Below are 21055 nucleotides of genomic sequence, written 5' to 3' on the forward strand. Positions count from 1 at the left end.
CCTTACTTACCCTGTTCAACCCAAACCTCCTCTTATCAGATCAGCTGAGGTCCTAGTTTAGAGCTGAAATGCGGTTACTATGTCATTGAGCTCTGGGATGCTGTTATGAGCAGGAATGTTTGTTTTCCCAGAGATTATTCATTAGTGAGTATCATCACTTTTTCCAGAATATCAACTCCAGAGGTCTCCTTGATGGATCACTAGACTGTAGATTTAAAAGCTCCTTTCGATGCTTTTTTCTTCTTCAAGAAAAACCTCTGACTTGTGGGCCAGAAATTGGTGAGGCCAGGCAAGCCATCTAATTGCTGGTGGATTGAGCTGGCACGAGTGGGCCTTAGGTACTGCTTTCCTTTTCGAAAATGTTAAATAACAGTTCGAAATTGATAGAAAACAACTTTGGAGTATTACAGAGATTTTCGCAATACCTAGAGGTAATCATCATGGACACGTTTGTTTCTCAAGTCTGCTTTCAGGTTTTTCAGTAGAGAGCGCATTTTTCATGTTGTTCTGTGATGACTCCTTTTTTGACTAATGTCATCCATTTATTAAGCACCATTTTGAGTTAGGATTCAACAGAATTGACATGGGTTTGCTCTGTGAGTGCTTAAAGTTCAAGATAGAGTAAGCTAGAGGCAAAGATCTTGACTACCTACAATGGAACAAATATCGAGCTGTGAAGTGGAAGTTTAGAACAAGGAATTTTTTAAGCACTTAATGCCCATTAAGGCACTTGTCTAAGCACTGTGCATATATCCACTGATTTAGTTCTGCAACAATTGTATGAGACATAAGCCGTTGTTAAAAGACCCATTTATAGATTGTGAAGCCACAGCACGGGGATGTTAAGTGATTTGCTCAAAGTCACACACACAGCACATAGATGGTGCAGCAAAGATTCAAAACCAGGGCACACAATGTCCTAGGTTTACCTTGTGCCTTCCCCTGTCCCAGATCTGGAAACAACATTCACTAAGGATTCCTTGTTCATTTTGTTCTCCGTACAAAGGTTGTACAGTCAGGATACAGTGTGCAGAAGTTCTCAAAATAATTCTTTAAACTGGCGTGTATCAATTTGTTACACATTTAGATTTAATTATTTCAGTTTTTACTCAATTTTGCTTTTTTTCTGTTTTAATTTATTGGTTAAATATTTGCAAGGTTCAAAACTATATATAAAAGTATACTTAGAGGTCATGTTTTCATCCTTATTATCCTCTTCACTCAGTTCCAACACTTCCGTAGATGGCTTGATGGTATATTTTAATGTCTGTTGGCTAGATGCCCCTCGTTGCCCTTTTTTTCCCAGAACAGTACGGAGTTTTAAAACTGGAAGTCCTCAGTGTAGGAAGAGGACATTGAAGCAGGTACACGGCTCGGGGAGTGTACCCTTTGGAAGTCAGGTGGATGTTGCTTATTAGAAACCATAAAAACATTTCTAACCTCTGGTTTGATAATGCTGAAGAAATAGAAACTGGTAAAAAGATATTCATTGCAACATTTTCTGAATGGTAAAAAACTAAGAACAGTTTCAGTGTCCATCTGTAACCACTAAAATGGTATATTCAGAGAATATTTATTGACATTGGTAAGGTTCCGACAATATGATAAGTGAAATAAAGCAGTGCACAAACATCAATGCTTTGCACATAGGAAGAAGACAAGAAAAATGCATAAATGTGTTAAAGCATCATTCATTTTTTGTTTAACATTTCCTTGTACTTTTTCATGTTATTGCTTATGGGCTGGCAAATGAACATGTTATTTTTTAATCTGAAGGATGTAAAAAACATCTAATCTTTTTTATTGTTTGTTTTAAGAATCCAGCGAGCAGACATATTAAAAATGATATTTGCAACCCTCACCATTTTTTATTTTGAAGTATACGTATCATTTAACATTCCAGGTATTTGCCTGATACCACTCCCCTTTTAATGGCTAAAATTGCATAACTGACTGAGGGTTACAATCCAAAGTCTAGAAATTACTTTCTATTCTTCAGAAAGCTTATTCTTGTCTTTGCCTTGTATTTTTTTGTGGTCAAGTGTTAGAAAGCTGAGTATAGAATCTTTTCTCCATAGAAGTCAGCTTTTGTTATGGTACCTTCTCTTAAATGGTTTAGGTATAATAGTACTCACCTTTATAAACATTTTTCTTTTCAGCACCTGAAAGACAAGTTTTGGAATTTTATTTTCTACAAGTTCATTTTCATTTTTGGTGTACTAAATGTCCAGACCGTGGAAGAGGTGGTCATGTGGTGCCTCTGGTTTGCTGGACTTGTGTTTCTGCATCTGATGGTTCAACTCTGCAAGGACCGGTTTGAATATGTGAGTTTTCAGCCAAGCTCTTTGCTCGCTTTGTCACACATTTGCCGGGGTTGAATTACGTAACGCGAATGAGCCATGATGGCACGTTTGGGGTGGCTCTCCAGGGAAAGCCGGATCAGGCTCCTACTGCCCGTTTCCGCAGCCACCAAGCAATGCAGGATCAGTGTCTCTGAGCGAGGTTTCCTGCCTACCCACTAGTGTGTTACAGCCCACGTGGGGGCAGTTCACCTACACAACGTGTTTTGACCTCAGCGCAGGAAAGCCTCAATATATAAACTGAATAAAAGCTGGTCTCTTCCAGACATTTTCTGTTCCAGTCTCCTCCCATTATTTCCCCCTCTTACTCTGGTTCTTGGAACTCTTCTTCCTGACTATTTACACTGTTTCTACCCCTGGGCGAGGACTACATTAGTTCTTAGTTTCCTTGGTCCCGGGAGAAGTGAATCCTTTAATGACTGGGCACAAGATCTGCCTGTTGGCTTCAGATCAGAGCTGTGCAGGTGAAGCCTCACTCATGAGCGCTCCTGAGCTAGTTTCGTGGATCCCGCCCGGATGAACCCACAGTCCTGCCCTTCAGTTAAACCCACTCCAGGGCCTCGTTTGCCCTGTTCTTTGCCCAGTCATCATGGCCCAGTGGCCGTTGCACCTCGATGTGAGTTAGTTGCAGTCTCACAGTCTTTATAGGTCTTTCAGAATCCCACCCCCATTCAGGGGCCGGAACAGGAGCTTCTAGCATCCCCACCTGGTTTGCCCTCTACTCCTTCCTGCTCAGTAGCTCCAGCCTCCTGACCTTCTTTTCCAAGCTGTTGCCTCTCATTGCTTTCTGTTACTAGAGCATTAGGGGAGTGGTAAGTCTGCACTGGGATTACATTTCAGCTTCGCCTCAACAGATGAGGAGTGTCCTCCAAGTGAATTTTGGGGACGAGGACTAGACCAAGATGAAGGAAGAAACAGAACGTGGTGGGGTCCTGATTCCTGTTGAATGTTAGAAGAGAGAATTACGTACCTTTGAAAAATTGCTTCTAGAAGCTTATACTTCCACTAGTAGGAGAATCCTTGAAAATTTGAGATGAAAATATATGTATATTGTTACAGTTGGTAACTTAAGTGATAAAGATCTCCATATATCAGCTCATACTCATATTTAGGTTGTTTGGAACATTTTGGCCCTCTGGTAATGGGATGCTTTTCTGTGCTTTGCATTTGGCCAGGCAGCTAAGCACAGGTCCCCAAGCAAAGCCACCAGGGTTAACCTTGAGTTTCTCAGGGAAGTGTAACACTGCCGTGCAGAAGAATGAGCGTCCTTCTCCTGGTTTGTATGTTTCAGCTCTCTTTTTCTCCCACCACACCGATGAGTAGCCACGGTCGAGTCCTGTCTCTGTTGATCGCTATGCTGCTTTCCTGCTGTGGATTAGCGGTTGTCTGTTGTGTCACAGGCTACACACATGGAATGCACACGTTGGCATTCATGGCTGCGGAGGTAAGATGCAGACACAGGCTTTTGTTCTGATTACATTCCTGAGTATGTCAAGGAAGCTAGAGGATTATTGACATTTCCACCCATGAAGTGGATATTTGGTCTTTTCATTTTAACAAGCCTTTTGGAGCCCTTTGTTTTGTGTTGGATCTGGGTACTGAAAGCTTTTGTTTGTTATTTCAAATACAAGCTAATTAAAAGTGATTACTTTTGCCATCATTTAAATAGTGCTTACTGTGTGCTAGGAGTTGTTCTAAATACCTTACCTGTGTTGACTTGTTTTACATGTATTGACTCATTTTGTTATTCCTGCTCACGAATGGGGAAACAGGCACAGAGGGTAAAGGGAATGCTTAGGGTTTCAAAGTGGCACGTGGCACAATCCAAGTCCAGTGACTCCCAGGTAGGAAGGATAGTTCCCTTAAGATAGAAGCAGTGATTGGTGGTGCTCAATAAGGAATACTCTATAATTGTTTTTTTAAGGTAGGGCATGAATTAAGATTTTATAGAATAATATGTAAATCATATTTATTATTTTGAAAGAATAATTTCATGTATATTTTAAAATTTACTTTTTAAACCTTTCTGAAAATACCTATGCGATAGAAGTCAAAAATTTCTGTTTGTCCTTATAGTCAGTGACAATATTTGTCTTCCCTCAGGCCAAAGACAAAATACTTTTATCTTGCCCATAATTGTTGTTATTAATGAAAAAAATAAAATAATAGATATATTGAAGCTAATTAACGAATATCAAAAACACTGAGTCAAACTAATTGGGAATTTGTTAGAATAGGGTTAAAATTTATTTTGCTTAATAGCATTCATTTCAGAGTATAATATAGTAGTGTAAGTAAAATTAAGAAAGGAACATTTAACATTAATAAAGTTAAGAAAAAGAACTTGATAAAAACATTTGCAATCCTGGTTGAATACTTTCTGAATGTGAAAAGTATACAACTATATATTCCCTCATGAAAAAAATCGGTATAAAATTTTACACTGACTTGTGCTAGTTTGTTTTAGAAATATTTTATTACAAATCACCATTTGAATGATACTGTGTTTTCCTTTCTCTTCTCTAAGTTTTAATTAATATTAGGCCAAACTTTGAACAAGGTATACCTATTGGGGCATACTATAGTAGTATTTTTATTTTAGCTCCTTACTGTTTATTCTTTTAAGATTATTTATCATGTTATAGATCTGATATGTTAAGCTAAATTACATTTTTATATTTATAATGTGTTCTATGTATGGTAAAATATTTTCCATTTATAACTGGGAGTTTTCTAATCTCAAACATAAATAATACAGCTGTTCGGTTCTGGGATATTAGGAGGAAACTGTTCTTAATATCAAATTTCTATAATACAGAATACCACGGGGGCCTGATTTTGTTTTTGATTTTCCTCATTTTCTTTTCTTCTGTATGGGCAAAGGGAGTGCATATGGAGTGATGTAGAGAGCAGCTGCTCGTATCTAGGATAGTGGTGGCTAAACTATACTTCGGGTGTGGGATCACCAGGTTTATAAAAAACTCTTTGGTGATCATTTATAGTGACTTAATGCTGTGTAAAATAGAAGTGATTTTCAAACTACTAGAACGACCCTCCAGAGTGTAGACGACATCCCTAGGAGGTGGACAGGTGTAATTGCTTGGGTTTCTCATGAAAATATTCCATGGAAATTTGAAGCAGATGAAATAAAAAGGTTGGTTGACTTGAACAACCTGTCTTTTTTCTCTTTAAGTTTTACTGAGTTGTAATTGGCATACAGCACTGTATAAGTTTAAGGTATGCAGCATAATGATTTGACATATGTATATATATATATATGCTGCATACCTTAAACTTATACAGTGCTGTATGTCATGAAATGATTACCACAATAAGTTTTGTTAACATCCATCATCTCTTATCGATACCAAAACAAAAGAAAAAAAATGTTTTTTCCTTGGGATGAGAATTTTTATGATCTGCTGTCTTCGCAACTTTCAAATGTACCGTATAGCAGTGACAACTACAGTCATACTGTACATGACATCCCCAGTACTTACGTATCTTATAACTGGAAATCTGTACCTTTGGTCCACCTTCATCCACTTCCTCCGTTCTCCATACCCCTTGAATAACCTGCTTTTTAATTGAATTGAAAATTGTTTGTCTTTTATCATTTCGTAAAAGTAAGTTTGACCTGAGGAATCCTAAATTTTACTAAAAAAAGTTATCTTTTTTTATCAGTCTCTTCTAGTGACAGTGAGGACTGCTCATGTGATTTTACGGTGAGTAGAAATTTTGAGGGAGGTGAATGAGGGCTACTCATACAGTTGATTTTAAGATATAATGTATAAAATATGTAAAAATGTGACTCTATCAGATTTAAACCAATGCAATTGTAACAATAAGTTCTTAAAATGATTTTTCTCTATCACTGAAGATATGTCATCCACCTTTGGGACCTGAACCACGAAGGGACATGGGAAGGAAAGGGAACATATGTCTATTACACAGATTTTGTCATGGAGCTCACTCTCTTGTCCCTGGACCTCATGCATCATATTCACATGTTGGTAAGTTTCCTCAGAAGGAGCTAAGTTTTTCAGAATCAGGAACCTGGTTAGTATGAACAAATGAAACATTTGTGGATGAACCTCTCAAAGGCAATAAAAAATGAATGCAGCTGTGCCCCTCCCTCTTGGGTATACAGCTGTGTCGTGGAACCACTTTGGCGATGCCCCGCTCAGAAGGTGGGCTGAGTCTCCTAGGCGACTTAGTTAACTCAGCCAGCCAAGTTAATAGATCATTCTTTTAGCGTGAAATTAAAGGGATTCCTCTCCCCTTAGTTTCTATGGCTTCTAATATTTAGCCGTTGCTTTGTTAGGTGGTAATGGGAATTCTTTCAGCATTAGCTACTTCATGGATTCCATAAATTTTCTATCTTTGTAACTAAAACCAAGTCTTTATATTTAATTCCTCCCATGTCATTGTCTACATTTTAGTTTGGTGTTCAAGAAATTACAATGTTGAACACCTCCTTCATTGGTTAGTACTTCAGTGATCTAATAATAATGGTGAGAATCAACGTATTTGGTGGGCAGTTTATTTAAATTACAAGCGTATCAAAGTAGCATTTAAAAATTATTTAGTTTTAGACACAGTACATTTGTAAGTTTACTTTTTGAAAGTAACTTTGAAAACATTAAGAATAAAACATATATAGCTTTTGTTAACCCCCCCACAAATGCCTACAGATCACATTAACATTTTGTTATATTTACTGCTTCTTTATATTTTCAAACACATTCATAAATTGAGATCATATTTTGGACATACAGTTGAGGTTTTTTTAGCTTATGTATTACGAACATTTTCCTATGCTAGTAATAATTCTTCTAAACCATTTTAATGCCGTCAAGATAAATTTCATCATATAGAGGTATCGTGATTTAATTAACCAACCCCCATAATGAGGTATTTAGATTGTTTTCAGTTGTTTGCAAGATCACATCTTTGCATAAGTTTTATCACGTGTTAGTTTTCTTAAGTGATTTTTAGCCTGCTTTTTTCACTTAAGTATTCTTTTCCCATGTAATTAATCTTTAAAAATGTTATATATAAAATAAACATTAATATGTAATGATATTTTATAATAAATATATTAATAATTAATGACTATACAATATTATGTACATGAGTTTGCAACCTAACTATTCCCCTACTGGGCCTTTTGTTCATGTCCTGATTTTCTTTTTTATAATTTTGTGGCTAGACATCTTTTTGCACAAAGCTCTTATATTTCTGATTAGTTCCTCAGGAAAGATTGCTGGTGACGGACTGACTAGGCCAAAGAGCAGGCACACTGTTGATGGCAGTGAGATAAATACATGCATTTGCTCCCTGGAAGATTGTTCCAGTTCACCCTCACCAAGTCGAGACTTCTGGGGCACACTTCACCTTACTAGTGAATTCACGTTCATTTCATTGCGTGTTTTATCCTCTTTCCCCTTGTTAAGCTGTTTGGCAACATCTGGCTGTCCATGGCCAGCTTGGTCATCTTCATGCAGCTGCGCTACCTGTTTCACGAGGTCCAGCGTCGGGTCCGCCGGCACAAGAACTACTTGCGTGTCGTCGGGAACATGGAAGCCAGGTGAGTCAGCACATTTTAGATCTTTAATAATAACAGGTCCCCGATGATATGAGAACTTGCTTTTGTCAACTGGTAACCGAATGCTGAAGAGTGTAGACTCTGGAGTCAGATCGCCTGGGTGTGGCTTTTCCCCCAGTGCTGTGTGATGTGGGCAGTTTGCTTCATCCCCAGTTGCTTCATGTCTAGGGGTGATGCAGAACCGTCTTCCTGGAACTGTTGGGAGGATTCAGTGAAATCATACATGTCATATCTTTAGAGCATCCTAGTACCGGGTAGGTAGTATGTGCTCAATATATTACGTCATTATTTTTACCCTCAATGTTATGAAATGGAAGCTTCCCTGGGCATCTGCCCTCTATTTTATGAAAATGGGTCTCACTCGTTCCTTACACGTATGTTTACACTCCCACTCACATACTCTTAAGCTCATGGAAGGGGACACTCACTTGCCAACCCAAGGCCAAACCAAGCCTAAAAGTGTGAGATGAATGGGTATTGTTTTTGTGTCCAAAGGGACTGTTTGGCTCTCTGGGGGTCTTAACTCCTCTAATTTGCCCAGAAATGTTCCCTCAAGTTGTCACTAACAGGAGCCATTGTTAAGACAAAGTTTCTGTGTATAAGTTCCTTCCTTGCTATGAAAAAAAAGCAGGTGTAATGTTTTTGATGGTTGGTTGGACGTTTTTTACTGAATTCCTCCGTAACTGTGTGTTAAACAGGTGAAGTCTATAAAGTGGTGCTCAGTACATGTGTGTGGAGTTGATTCCCGCTGGGCGCGTTTTGTTGTTTACAGGTTTGCAGTTGCTACTCCAGAGGAGCTGGCTGTCAATAATGACGACTGTGCCATCTGCTGGGACTCCATGCAGGCTGCAAGGAAACTGCCCTGTGGACATCTTTTCCACAAGTAGGAGCTTCCGGAAGGGCCACTGGGACTGCAATTCTGTCTAGGCCACGTGGGAGCTTTTGTGCCGGGGCTCAAGACTAATCCTAGCACAGGAGTGGGGGCATTACCGCAGATGGGCCGTTGGGCTCTTCAGGCTTTTGAAGAGCGGGCCAAGGTTATCATATGTTAGTCGGTGGCCAGAGTAAAGTGCGAGAATAGATCATTGGGGTAGAGGATTCAAAGACGTGACAGGCCAGCGTTTTTGGATGATTCCACACATGGCTTTTCAGGTAGACAGAGTTGGAAAGGCAAGATGGTAAGCCATGTGATAAAGTCATATTGGAGACGGGTCGTGACCAGGAGCTTGATAGATGGCCATGTGTGTTAACGAATTAATGCTCACAGAACATACTAGAAGTATATGAGAATGAAGTGGGGTAAAGAACTAATGTCAGCAAATGTTTCTCAACATTTAAATCTCACTAGTGGTAAATAGAAAGTAAAATCACAACAGCTTTGATACATTCAGAGTATACTTCTGGTGAATTCTCGTAAAACGTGCTAAGGATCTCTTATTTTGCCCTTTTTGGTAGCTCCTGTCTTCGTTCCTGGCTAGAACAGGACACCTCCTGCCCAACATGCAGAATGTCTCTTAACATCGCTGACAATAATCGTGTCAGGGAAGACCATCAGGGAGAGAACTTGGATGAGAATTTGGTTCCTGTAGCGGCAGCGGAAGGCAGACCTCGCTTAAACCAACACAATCACTTCTTCCACTTCGATGGTTAGTTGGTTTCAATCACTAAAACCATACCCAAGGGGTTTTCTCCCCTAGCGGGATGCTGTTTTAATTATAAATTGCCCTGTACAGGCCTGTTTAATGTAATATTTCAGTTGTAATTGAAAGTGGTCAGTGGGTATCGATAGCACTGAGGGCTTATTTTGCACCAGGCACTTTGCTGGATTCTGTGTGAAATGGGTGAAGCAGAGGTAGCGGGAGGAGGTAGCGCATCCAGGCCTGCAAGGAGCACTCGATCAGTCTAATAGGTAACTGCTGGTAATAATTCATGGCATTGGTGTAGTACTTACGCATATGATGCAGGGTCATTGAGTAGCCTTTCCAATGAGTGTCAGAAGCAGAAGCAGAGTTGGCACCTTGTTGGTATGCCCATAAAATATGAATATTCTGCCTACCAGCAGTGGTAAAAGGAGTCAGAATAAAAACCACACTTAAAATTCTAAGGCCGTGGGTGCCATATCAGGGGCTGATTGACCATCCTTAATATTATATTGAGCTGTTGTTGAATTAATCGGTTCCAATACTACTAAATTCTGTAAGCTCATACTTCTTACTGTAAAACAGGAATCCCTGGCATTCTGTTAGGAGTACTGTTCAAATCTCTAATTTGAACTTCCGAGGGTGGGCATGGTGGGAGTGGTGGTGCGTTGGTGAAATCCCCGAAAGGAAGGACAGAGGGGAGTAGCGTCAAGTCTCTAAGAAGAGGCGATGAGGGCTGATTGGCCAGCTGGGACGAGGATGCTGGCAGGGTTTAGAGGGGGCTGCTTTGGTGGCTATTAATGAAGGCTGCCACAGTTAAGACTTCTGAAATCTACTAGCAGATCTTAGACATGGTCCTGACTCTATCATCCACTATTTTATGAATTACTACTAAAAACTTTGTCAAAATAGAAAAATCAACTTTATTTCTCCATAGTAAGTACATGAAGTAAGTACCCAGTTTTTAACGGGCACATTTTGTTGGGCAAGACCTTTGAGATGACCATTTAACTTGTTTTTATATTCCATGCTTCAGTGCTCTTTTGTGAAGGAAAGAAAAATTACCCTTACATGTGTGGCTTGATATTGAGTTGTTTTACAGCCAATACTTGCTGGCGTTATATCTTAGGATCCCTTTTTCTTAGAAAAATAGCAGAAGCAGCAGACTTGTTGGTGTCATTAGTTCACAAGCCTGTGTCTAAGAACTCTCTGAAATGAATTTGAATCCGACAACCCAGGTCTTTAAATCAGATTATTAAGGAGAAAATACTTCATGAAAATAATTGTGAAAACATCTCTAAATGAATAGTATTTGTGTATAGTGTGAAAAAAAGGAGCAAACACTCATCTGTTGGAGCAGCTTTTGAGCCATGAAAACTCTCCTTACATTCTAGGCCGAGCGAGAGGATTGAGGTTGTGTGGATCCAGGGCCCTTGGAAGGCAGGAAAGCCTAGTGGTGGTGAAGTGTTCTGGAACCTTACTCTCTGGCTTCAAATCCTGGCCACTATTATTAAATTATGTGATCTTGGGCAAGTTGCCGAAGACCAAGGCAGCTAGAGTCAAACCTCTGAGAAGAGTAAAATTGGGAATGATGCTAGAAGGTACCGTGTAGGGTTTTCTTGAGGATTAAATGAGCTAATCCATGTGAAACACTTGGAGCAGGAGGCCTGGCATAAAGTGAGTCCTCAGTGACTACCAGCTGGCAGTGTGGAGTGGCCAGCTCTGGAGTAGATGGCCCGGGGAAAGAGGTCTCTAACCTTGTGCTGGATTCTCGTTTCCTCTAGGGTCCCGGATTGCGAGCTGGCTGCCGAGTTTTTCAGTTGAGGTGATGCACACGACCAACATTCTAGGCATCACGCAGGCGAGCAACTCGCAGCTGAACGCAATGGTAAGGCGCGCCGCCTGCTCTAGGAACACGGTTAATGATCAGGAGGGAAAGGAGAGCTCCAGTGTGGACAGGCTGCGACCTTGTTGGTCTCACTCTCCTCTGGCGGAATGGCAGGAGTTTTAGGGGCATTTTGTATATTCACTTAAATTCCTGTTTTAAAATTTGATACTGGTTTGGAAACCAGCTTTCATTGTACTTGCGTGGCAGAAATCTGACCTTTTCTGAGCACTATGACAGTTATGCTGTTGTGGTCAGGACCATCTTGGACTCTCCTTAATTTTTGCAAACTATATTGGGGGGATTACAGACTGGAGTGAATGATGTGCCTTTTATCAAGTTTACATTAGGCGTACCAAGTGTGTGTTTTTGACCCCTGTCCCCTCCTTTCCCCAAGTAAACAAATATGTACACACACACACACGCACACACACACACACAGACACACACACTGCATGCTATTTGTTGGCTTAAGGATATTCTTTAAATACTTTAAGATTCTTTCTGTTTTTCTGAAGCTTTGTCATATGGTGTGTGTTTTCATTTTACAGTGTTGGAGAAACATGTTTCACCATTGTTGAAATTCCGTGTGCTTTGTGCTATAAGTACAGGAGTGTTAAAATGCCAGCTGCCTTAGTCGTGCTTGAGTAGGCCTCAGGCTGGCCTGGGTAAGCCTGGCCAGTACTTCAGAAAGAAGGCCGTTGGTCATTTGTTCATTCAGTCATTAACCTTAATGTATGTATTCACAAGTTTATACTGAAAGCTTGTTCCTGTGACAGCCACTAGGCAGTAAAACGAGTTGCACGGCACCTGCCATGTAGACAAGGTAGCTGTGAGCCCTACTCTCCAGACGAGTACATTCTAGTTGGGGAGACTGATTATGAACAAGTGCTCTGAAGGCAGTGAGGCAGGTCACGTGGGGGTGGGAAAGGCTGTCTTAGAGGAGGCATTCGGAGAAGTTCACTCTGAGGAGGTGATCTTTAAACTGAGACGTGAAAGATGAGAAGGAGGCAGATCAGGGAAGGAAGCAGTGGAAACAGGCACAAAGACCTTCAGGTGAGAAAATTCTGGAAAGAGTGGTCATTGTGGTTGGAGCTCAGCAAGTCGAGGACCAAGACTGTGACATCAATTGAGATCGCAGAGCCAGGTCGTGTAGGGATTTGCAGACCACAGTTCAGTTTAGGTTTTATCATGAAAGTATTAGAAGGCCGTTCAAGGCTTTTTCTCCCCCCCAGGGGACTGACAGGAATGATTTTGCTTCTGAGAGGAGAATGAATGGTACAGGGGCAAAAATGGAAGCAGCGAGACCAGTTAGGAGGCTGCTGCAGTAGTTCAGGCAAAGAAGGTGGTGGCTTGGACAAGGGTATGTGTAAGAAAGAGGAAAAAAGTGGCAAATTTAAGGTATTTTTGGAAGCTGAACTGACAGGACTTGCTGACGCTTTGATTTGAATGTAGAGGTCGTGGGGTGAAGGAAGTGGAGGAATGAAAGCGGACGTGTTCTTTTCAGTTAAGCAGCACCGTGTACAGAGACAGGTGAGATGGGGGGAGAAGCAGGATTGGGGCCTGGCACTCAGCGTCCAGTCGGGCTGGGAACGTGGGTGGCTATGACACATGCACGTCATCAGTTCTGGACCTCACTGGAGACCAAGCTGGACATACACACTTGGGAGTTTTAAGTCTACAGGTGATACTCAAAGCAGGGGTTGGATATTCCGGGGAGACGATAGCGCTCAAAGAGACGAGGGCTCAGGGCTGAGGTCTGGCCGAGAGGGAGGAGCCGTGTTGGCGACTGAGCAGGAAGGAAACCCGGAGAAGGTAGCAAGTCTGTGTGGCAGTTCTCAGAAGACGAGGTCAGAAGAATACATGTTGGGTTTGGCAGCGTGGCGGTACTTGCTTCACTGTTTCCATGGCTAGAGGAGTTGAATACTAGATTGTGGTGGATTGAAAAATGAGTGGGAGCTAAAGAAATAGTCAGTACCTGACAGTATGTAAGAAAAGGGAGCAGAGAAGTGATAGGTGGTAGCTAGATAGGGATATGGCAGCAGGAGGTGTTTTTTTTTTTAAGATTTTTGTTTTTTTTAACGATTTTTGAAAATGTCGTTTATTCACGAGCTTCCAAACCTATGGTGGAGTGTCCAGTAAAGTCACGTTCCCATCGTTTCCTCCACCAACTCCCTGCCCCCGCCTGCAGTAACAGCTGGAATCATACAGTATTTGTCCTTTATGACCGGCTTACTTCATTTAGCATAATATCCTCAAGGTTCACCCACATTGTAGCACGTGTCAGAATTCCCTTCCATTTTTAAGACTGAATAATACTTCATTATATAGATGGATCACATTTTGCTTATCCAGTCATCCGTTGATGGACACCTGGGTTGCTTCCCCATTTAGCGATTGTGAATAATGCTGCTGTGAACTTGGTATACAAATATCTTTGAGACGCTGCTTTCAATTCTTTTGAGTACCCGTGAGTCTTTTTTGAAAGCAGATTCTAAAGCATGCTTGCTATGTGGCTAGGAATGATCGCTGAGCGGAGGGGAAAGATGGAACAGAACAAACAGGAATTAACTGAAAGGTGGAGGGTGGGTGGGGATGGGAGCTGGAGCAGGAGAGACACCTGCGCCTTTGTTAGGAGAGGGATGGAGGTAGCTACGGGCACGTTTTTTGAGGTTTGGTTTAACAAGAAGGCATGGTTCCTTATAACCAAGAGGTGGAAGCAGCCTAAATGTCCATCAGAGATGAGTGGATTAAGAAGATGTGGTCTGTACATACCATGGAATATTATTCTGCCATTAAGAAGGAAGGGAATCTTGTCACTGGCTACAGCATGGATGAACCTGGAGGACATTATGCAAAATGAAATAAGCCAGTTACAAAAAGGCAAATACTGCATAATTCCACTTACATGAAGAATCTAAATTAGTCAAACTCTTAGCATCAGAAAGAAGAATGGTGGTTGCCAGGGGGTAGGGGTGAGTGGGAGTTGCTGTTTAATGGGTGGAGTTTCGGTTTTATAAGATAAATGGTTCTAGAGATGTGTTGCACAGTAACGTGCAGGTAGTTTAACACTACTGTGCCCTGAAAAGTGGTTAAGATGGTAAATTTTATGTTTTTGACCACAATTAAAAGAGGCCCACCTGCCTGCTGGCTTCTGCTTTCTTAGTGAAGCACTCAGCCAGGTCCTCTGCAGAGTGAGATGGCATCATGGTGGGCATAGCGGGTCTGCTGCCTAAGCGGCCACTGACTGGCTCATGTCAGGCTCTACATGGATGCTTGGGGCTCTGCAGGTAGGTCTCCTCACCTGCCTCCTTATAAAACTCAGTGGGTATGTAACCCTCGTAGGAATAAAAATTATGTTCTTGGAGTTGGTGTGTTTAGAATTCTGAGCAGGCTCTGGTGTTCTCCCCCCAGTTCCATGATGGGTTGGAATGGCCTATTTTTAGCACACTGAATTCACTGGGACTACATTTTTTATAAAGATCCAATATTTAACTTACTGGATTTTCTGGAAGGAAAGTTTTGGTCTAGTAAAATGAGTCTTGGGCATTTTTTTTGGGGGGTGGGGGAAATGAAGGGGAAACTGTTTAAGAATAGAGATGAATGGGGCGGCCGGGTGGCTCAGTTGGTTAGAGCGTGAGCTCTCAACAACAAGGTTGCCGGTTCAATTCCCGCATGGGATGGTGGGCTGCGTCCCCTGCAACTAAGATTGAAAACGGCGACTGGACTTGCAGCTGAGCTGCGCCCTCTACGACTAGATTGAAGGACAACAGCCTGGAGAAACACACTGTCCCCCAATAAAATTTATTAAAAAAAAAGAAAGAAAAGAATAGAGATAAATATTATCTGATTATTGAGGTTTTTATGGACTCTTCTCCAGCGAGGTTTGATTGGACCCAGAAAAAAATAATCAGATCAACAATACGGGATCCCAGGACCCAGAGATCCCAGGTGCTTCCGCTGTGCACTGCTTGTCTTGCTCTCTCCCTCCACAGCAATGACTCTAAGCAAAGCTTTGTGCAAGTCTCACCCTGGTCTTTGCTGTCAGCGCCCTGACAGTGAGATTCGTCCTCCTCTCTGTCACTTATAAGGACATGTTCCTTAGGAGCCATTGTCCCAATAGCAGACTTGATTGTGTCCCTAAAGTAATTTTGGTTTTCCTCCTCTTTCTTTTTTTCTTTTGATCATTGGGACTTTTCTGCAAATAAAGCCTTACACATAAGCACTGTAAAATAAATAGCCGTATATGAAAAACAAACTCTGGAGCCTCTTCGATGGCAGTGTGAGTGGGAGTTTGCTGAGACCCGTGCCTGTTCCCCTTCCATGCACATGCCCACCCTAGGGCCCCGCTGAAGTGGACTCGGAGACATTTCTAGAGTTCACTTTGAAAACTGCAGCTCCAGAGCAATATTAGGAATTCACATTCTTTACATGTAATCTTTCCTTTTCAAATTGAGGTGTAACTTACATAGAGTAAATTGACCCTTTTTAGTATCCAGTTCTATGAGTTTTCTCAAACTCATGCAGTTGTGTGACCACCGTCAGAACCCAGATACAGAACAGTTCCATTTCCCCTCCCCCCAAATTCCATTGCGCCCCTTTGTAATCACTTTTTCTCCCTAACCCCCAGCCTCTGGTAACCACTTAATCAGTTTTCTGTTCCTATAATTTCGCGTATTCCAGAATGTCACATAAATGGAATACACTACGTAGCCTTTTGAGTCGGGCTTCTTATACGTGACAGAATACATTGAATTTCATACATGTGGTATATATCAGACATTTATTCCTTTTTGGAATTATAAGAACACATTTTTATACCCGAGTTCTACTAAGCTTTAAAATGCTCACTTTTAAAAAAGAGAATATTCTAGTTGAGCCCGTTTTGGGATACAGCTGGATTTCTGTGCTGTTTTTATTTTGAAGCTGTTGTTGTCTCAAGTTATCTGTGTGGCATCCTGGAAAAATATTAAAGGGAGTATAGTTTGATGGTGATCCGCAGACTAGAAGTGGCCCCTTACCTTTGTTTTCAAGGCAGAATGCCAAGTGCAGTGCCCAGAGCCTGCCATAACCATGACCTCACTGAGCAGCTGTTGAGAGTGACCGTTCCTGTGGCCTTTTGTATTTGTATTCTGATAGGCCCATCAGATTCAAGAAATGTTCCCCCAGGTTCCATACCACCTCGTGCTGCAGGACCTCCAGCTGACACGCTCAGTTGAAATAACAACAGACAACATTTTAGAAGGACGGATTCAAGTACCTTTTCCCACACAGGTAAGCTGGGGTTTTAAACAGGACAAATGGATTCTGTCTTCACAAAGATTTAATTCTTTAGACGTTTTTAGTTACTTTCATAACTGAATATTATTTATGGTTTGATGAAGGGTTTCTGTAATTTCCCCAACTTTCCAAATTATGACTGAGAACTGACCCACCAAAAAGGCTTGGATTAAGACAAGAACAAATGTATTTGGGTCATTTTTTTTCCAGATATGCACTGCAGCCAGCCTACTCTTGCCAGTTCAAGAGGTCATAGTATTGGTTCCTTTTAGCTGTGAAGGGCAGGTGGAACTATTTTAGCCTTTCGAGCCATGCAGCCTCTGTTGTAACTTCTCACCTCTGCTATCGCACAAAAGCAGGCGTGGACAGTATGTAAATGAATGTACTTGTGTTCCAGTAAAACATGAGTGATACACGTAGAGGGAGGGGTAAATGTGGCTCACGGACTGTAGTTTGCCAACCACTGGCTCTAGGAGACAAGGCCATCTGTCCCTGGGTGGATTTGCACATGACGTGGTTTTCCGTTAGGTATAATAGCCATGTGAGGCTTCTGCTTTGGACTTTTTAAAAAGGTCAGGCAGGTGTCCTGGCCCATCATGTGTAACCGCTTTGATGGGAACTACAAGTATTAACATTTTAGAGAAGCTTTCTGGCAGGACTGGGGATTTGTCTACCAAGAGATTATTCAGCTTCAGTATATGAAAACCTGGAAATCTGTTACTAAAGTCCTAAAACTTGAGAATCCGTGAAGAGGGAGTAGTGTGGACTTTGGAGTTAAGTGGGCTGGGATGTTAGCTGTGACTCACCAGCCCTTACCTGTTTGACCTGGCTGTTGGCTTTGGATTTCCCCTGCAGCTGACCCTGAGACAAGGATTCCCATGCCAGTAGTTAATACGGGAAGCGTTCCAGGAAACGCCGGCAGCTGGTGAGGCTGTGAGATGGAGAAGGGAGGCGGCTAGTAAAGGGTTTGTTAGGCAGTGGGTTACAGTCGGGGTGACGGGGGCTCGATCCCCTGGGGCCCTCTGAGATCCCGCCCAGCACGATCGTGCCTCCTGAGAACTGAGGAGCTGAGTGTTTATACACCATGTCTCGTAAATGGTAGGTGGAGGGCTCCTTCTGGGGCACAAAGTCCCCTCGTGCAGCCGGAGTGAGTCCTCAGGCCATGAAATGCAGAAACTGGTAGCCGGCACTGCGGGGCCAAGACCTACGGGGATGTGAGCAGGGCCCAGAGTGGCTGCAGCGTTGGCCAGATCTCAGGGCAGCCGAACGTGAGAAGAACAACAGGCCCTGTTCTGTAGGATGTTAAGATAAGGGAGATGGTACATCAGGGGTTTTCCACAAAGTGTTCAGTCGGTGTTATGTGCTGTTGTCATTTTGTCACGTTGTGCAGTTACTGTTATTTAAAGGGAAAGTAAGTGTGGAGCCAGGGGATGACTCAGACTTAGGGTCCGTTGCTTGCGGTCATCTGAGCAGCACTTCCATCTCCTTGGTGCTATAGGCCCGTTGGCGCAGATGGCGGGGGCCGCTGCCCCTTTGCAAACCCAGATTTCTCTGTACCTGTCCTGCGCGGCCGGGACGGCCCGGTGCTGAGTGGTGCTGTTTCTCTTTCAGCGGTCAGAGAGCATTAGACCTGCACTGAATAGTCCTGTGGAAAGGCCAAACGGCGAGCAGGAGGAGGGAGAGACTTCTGCTCAGGTAAGGTCGGCCTGCCAGAACAGTGCGGTACCTGGCAGTAGCTGCAGTCCTGGCTCTGACGTTTGTGGGGCCCAGGGCAAGAGTGTACAAGAAGGCTGGATGCCATAGGTGCCTCGATACTGCAGGTGAACACACCAAACTGTGCCCATGGCGTGGCCTGCATTTCCACCCAGGGCCTGCAGCCCACTCCCTGGGGATTGCCTTCCGGACCTGGAGCAGAAAGGGGTCATGCTTCCCTGGGCCAGCCCTGCCACCTTGAGCTTAAGTGGTAGCATGAGGAAGGGCTGAGTGAAGCTGGCCATAGGACACAGGGTGACTGGATTCGTGCTCCCCAGACGGGCACTGACGGGGGCTCAGCTCTCTAGAGCAGAAACTGTAGTTATCCTCCCCCCATTTCACCTGTCCCACTTGGCATTTCCAGGTGTTTCCACGCATTTCACAAAAACAAGACACCTGAGTGGGTGAGGGGGTGGGAGAAGTGTAGTTGTCTTGGGAACCAGATCTGCCTGGATATCTACTTTGTGTGACTTGGGAAACAGTAAAAATGCCTCAGACTTTTGTAATTCTGTTGCTGACTTCAGTTTTTCATATCCAGGTTCATAATTGGGTGGAGCGTTTGTAAAATGGTGCTTGGCTTCTGAAGATAGGTTCCTGTCTGCATTTCCAGTGTTTTGCAAAGCTGGCTTAGCTTAGGTTTGAGTGCCAGACTGGCTTGGGGGCATCGGTGGGTATAGCACGTGTGATTCCTATCTTGCTTCCCGCAGCCCTGTTTTTAGAGTTAGTATGAAGAGTCCTGAATTGTTCTGGTTGTTTTTCTAACATAGTGGAGGGAAAGTACTTGTTTGACAAGGAAGCTTGCTATATAACATTTTTGGCGTTCTCAGGAAATAAAAAGTCCTTGGATGATAGTCAGTTAATAAAAACCTCAATTTAGCGCAGTCATTACCTCAGCTCTGCTCATCACTTAATTCAGTCTCTCCCGGCACCAGCTCAGCCTGCATCAACCTGAGGGGGGCTTCTGTTTCCTTCCTCCATCTCCTCCTCCACTCACCACCTGTTCTCAGCCTCTGGTAGGGTCAGCCTTAGGAAGAGAGAGGGTTAGGATGGGCCATGTGACCCCAGGGAGTGTGTGCGTGCGTATGTCTGTGTACACACCTGTGTGTTTTACACTTGTCATCTTAGAGATCTTGCCCATCTAACACCAGAATTCTCGACTACACTTCTTTTGAACTCAGACTGGCTATTTGTGACCACCCCTACCTTCATGGGGGGCACATCCCCCTCCAAGTGGTTTCTTGGGCAGAGTCTGTTTCAGCAGCCTCGGGCCGGTTCCCTCCAGTCGGACCCAGGCCTGCTCCCCAGGACACACACGGCCGTGTCTCACAGTCAGTGGAGTCCAACTTGCTCTCGTTGCAGCCTTTTGTAAATCTGCTACAAGCCAGTTTCTTTCTCTTAGATTTCTTAGGTGTGTGTTAGTCACCAGTTCCCGTGTTCCCCAGCCTTCAGGGACTATGAGTCAGAGGCCACATGGTTCTCTTGAAGTCCCCTCACCTGCTTGGCTGCAGGGAGGAGGAGGTGATGAGGGGGGATGATGGAAAGGTGCCGTACACCAGGAACCCCTAAAAACAGGCCTTTCTCTCAGCCTTTTCTACCTGAACTCTGCTATTGCGTAGCGCTGTGCTGACCTGGCCAGCTGGCTCTGCTTGGTGGCACGAGCACAGATGGTTGGGCATCTGCCTAAGCAAGTGGGGCCCCTGGGCATTGTGTTGGCCTTTGAGCTTCAGCCAAAATGGAAATAATCCCATTTAATAACCTGTTACACAAGGAACCACATGATCTTATATGTATTTTAAAAAGGATCCTTAGCATTTGCCTTTTTTATCTGCTTGACTGTTTTCAGAGTCAGGTGAGGATATCAAATTTATGTGGTAAATGTGATAAGACTTGTTTAAATTTTAGAGCACTTAGTAGAATTGCACCGAAAATTCCCAGAATATAAACTAGCGGTTAACTTTATTATTTTCTAAGAGTTCAGTCTTGGGGTGCTTGTGTTTTTTGGACTGGTAATCATTTACCTATTCTACTGACATTGAACATCTAGTGTCAGCCGGGTTCTGTTCTTAGTGGTGCCCAAGCCCAGTGTGGCGGCCTGCCCGCCAGGACCCACTTCTGCCATTACACATGCGCTCGTGGGTCCCTGCCTGGCAGCAGGCCTCTCTTTGGGACCAGAAGAACACTGGCTGGTTGGGGCACTCAGGCCAGGCGGACTCTGCCCAGGAGGGCAGCCTGTGCTCACGTGGCCCCTGCTTCCTCCGTGTCCAGACTGAGCGTGTGCCTCTGGACGTCAGCCCTCGGCTGGAAGAGGCTCTGGACTTCAGCGAGCTGGAGGCGGAGCCCAGTGAGGGGGGAGACTTTGAGGCTCGGGGGAGCCGCTTCTCCAAGTCCGCCGATGAGAGACAGCGCATGTTAGTCCAGCGCAAGGACGACCTCCTGCAGCAAGCTCGGAAGTAAGTTGGTTCTGCAAACCGTGTTGGCATAAGTCTCAGGTCAGAACCCAGGGGTCTGGAGGCCCTTGTCATGTCAGGCC

The 21055-nt window shown here is 43.3% G+C and overlaps 1 protein-coding gene across 1 annotated transcript in view; it reads left to right on the forward strand.

Moving 5' to 3' along the window:
* AMFR (autocrine motility factor receptor) overlaps nt 1-21055 on the forward strand; it is a 32934-nt gene that overhangs the window by 9550 nt on the left and 2329 nt on the right. The window contains exons 3-13 of the mRNA XM_019753901.2: nt 2160-2324; nt 3652-3804; nt 6045-6085; nt 6241-6373; nt 7817-7950; nt 8741-8851; nt 9424-9614; nt 11393-11496; nt 16633-16767; nt 18385-18468; nt 20791-20975. Of these exons, the coding sequence (XP_019609460.2) occupies nt 2160-2324; nt 3652-3804; nt 6045-6085; nt 6241-6373; nt 7817-7950; nt 8741-8851; nt 9424-9614; nt 11393-11496; nt 16633-16767; nt 18385-18468; nt 20791-20975 (1436 nt within the window). The remainder of the gene's footprint in view (nt 1-2159; nt 2325-3651; nt 3805-6044; nt 6086-6240; nt 6374-7816; nt 7951-8740; nt 8852-9423; nt 9615-11392; nt 11497-16632; nt 16768-18384; nt 18469-20790; nt 20976-21055) is intronic.

The sequence above is a fragment of the Rhinolophus sinicus genome, linkage group LG11, assembly GCF_036562045.2.
Source record: "Rhinolophus sinicus isolate RSC01 linkage group LG11, ASM3656204v1, whole genome shotgun sequence".
Taxonomy (NCBI): domain Eukaryota; kingdom Metazoa; phylum Chordata; class Mammalia; order Chiroptera; family Rhinolophidae; genus Rhinolophus; species Rhinolophus sinicus.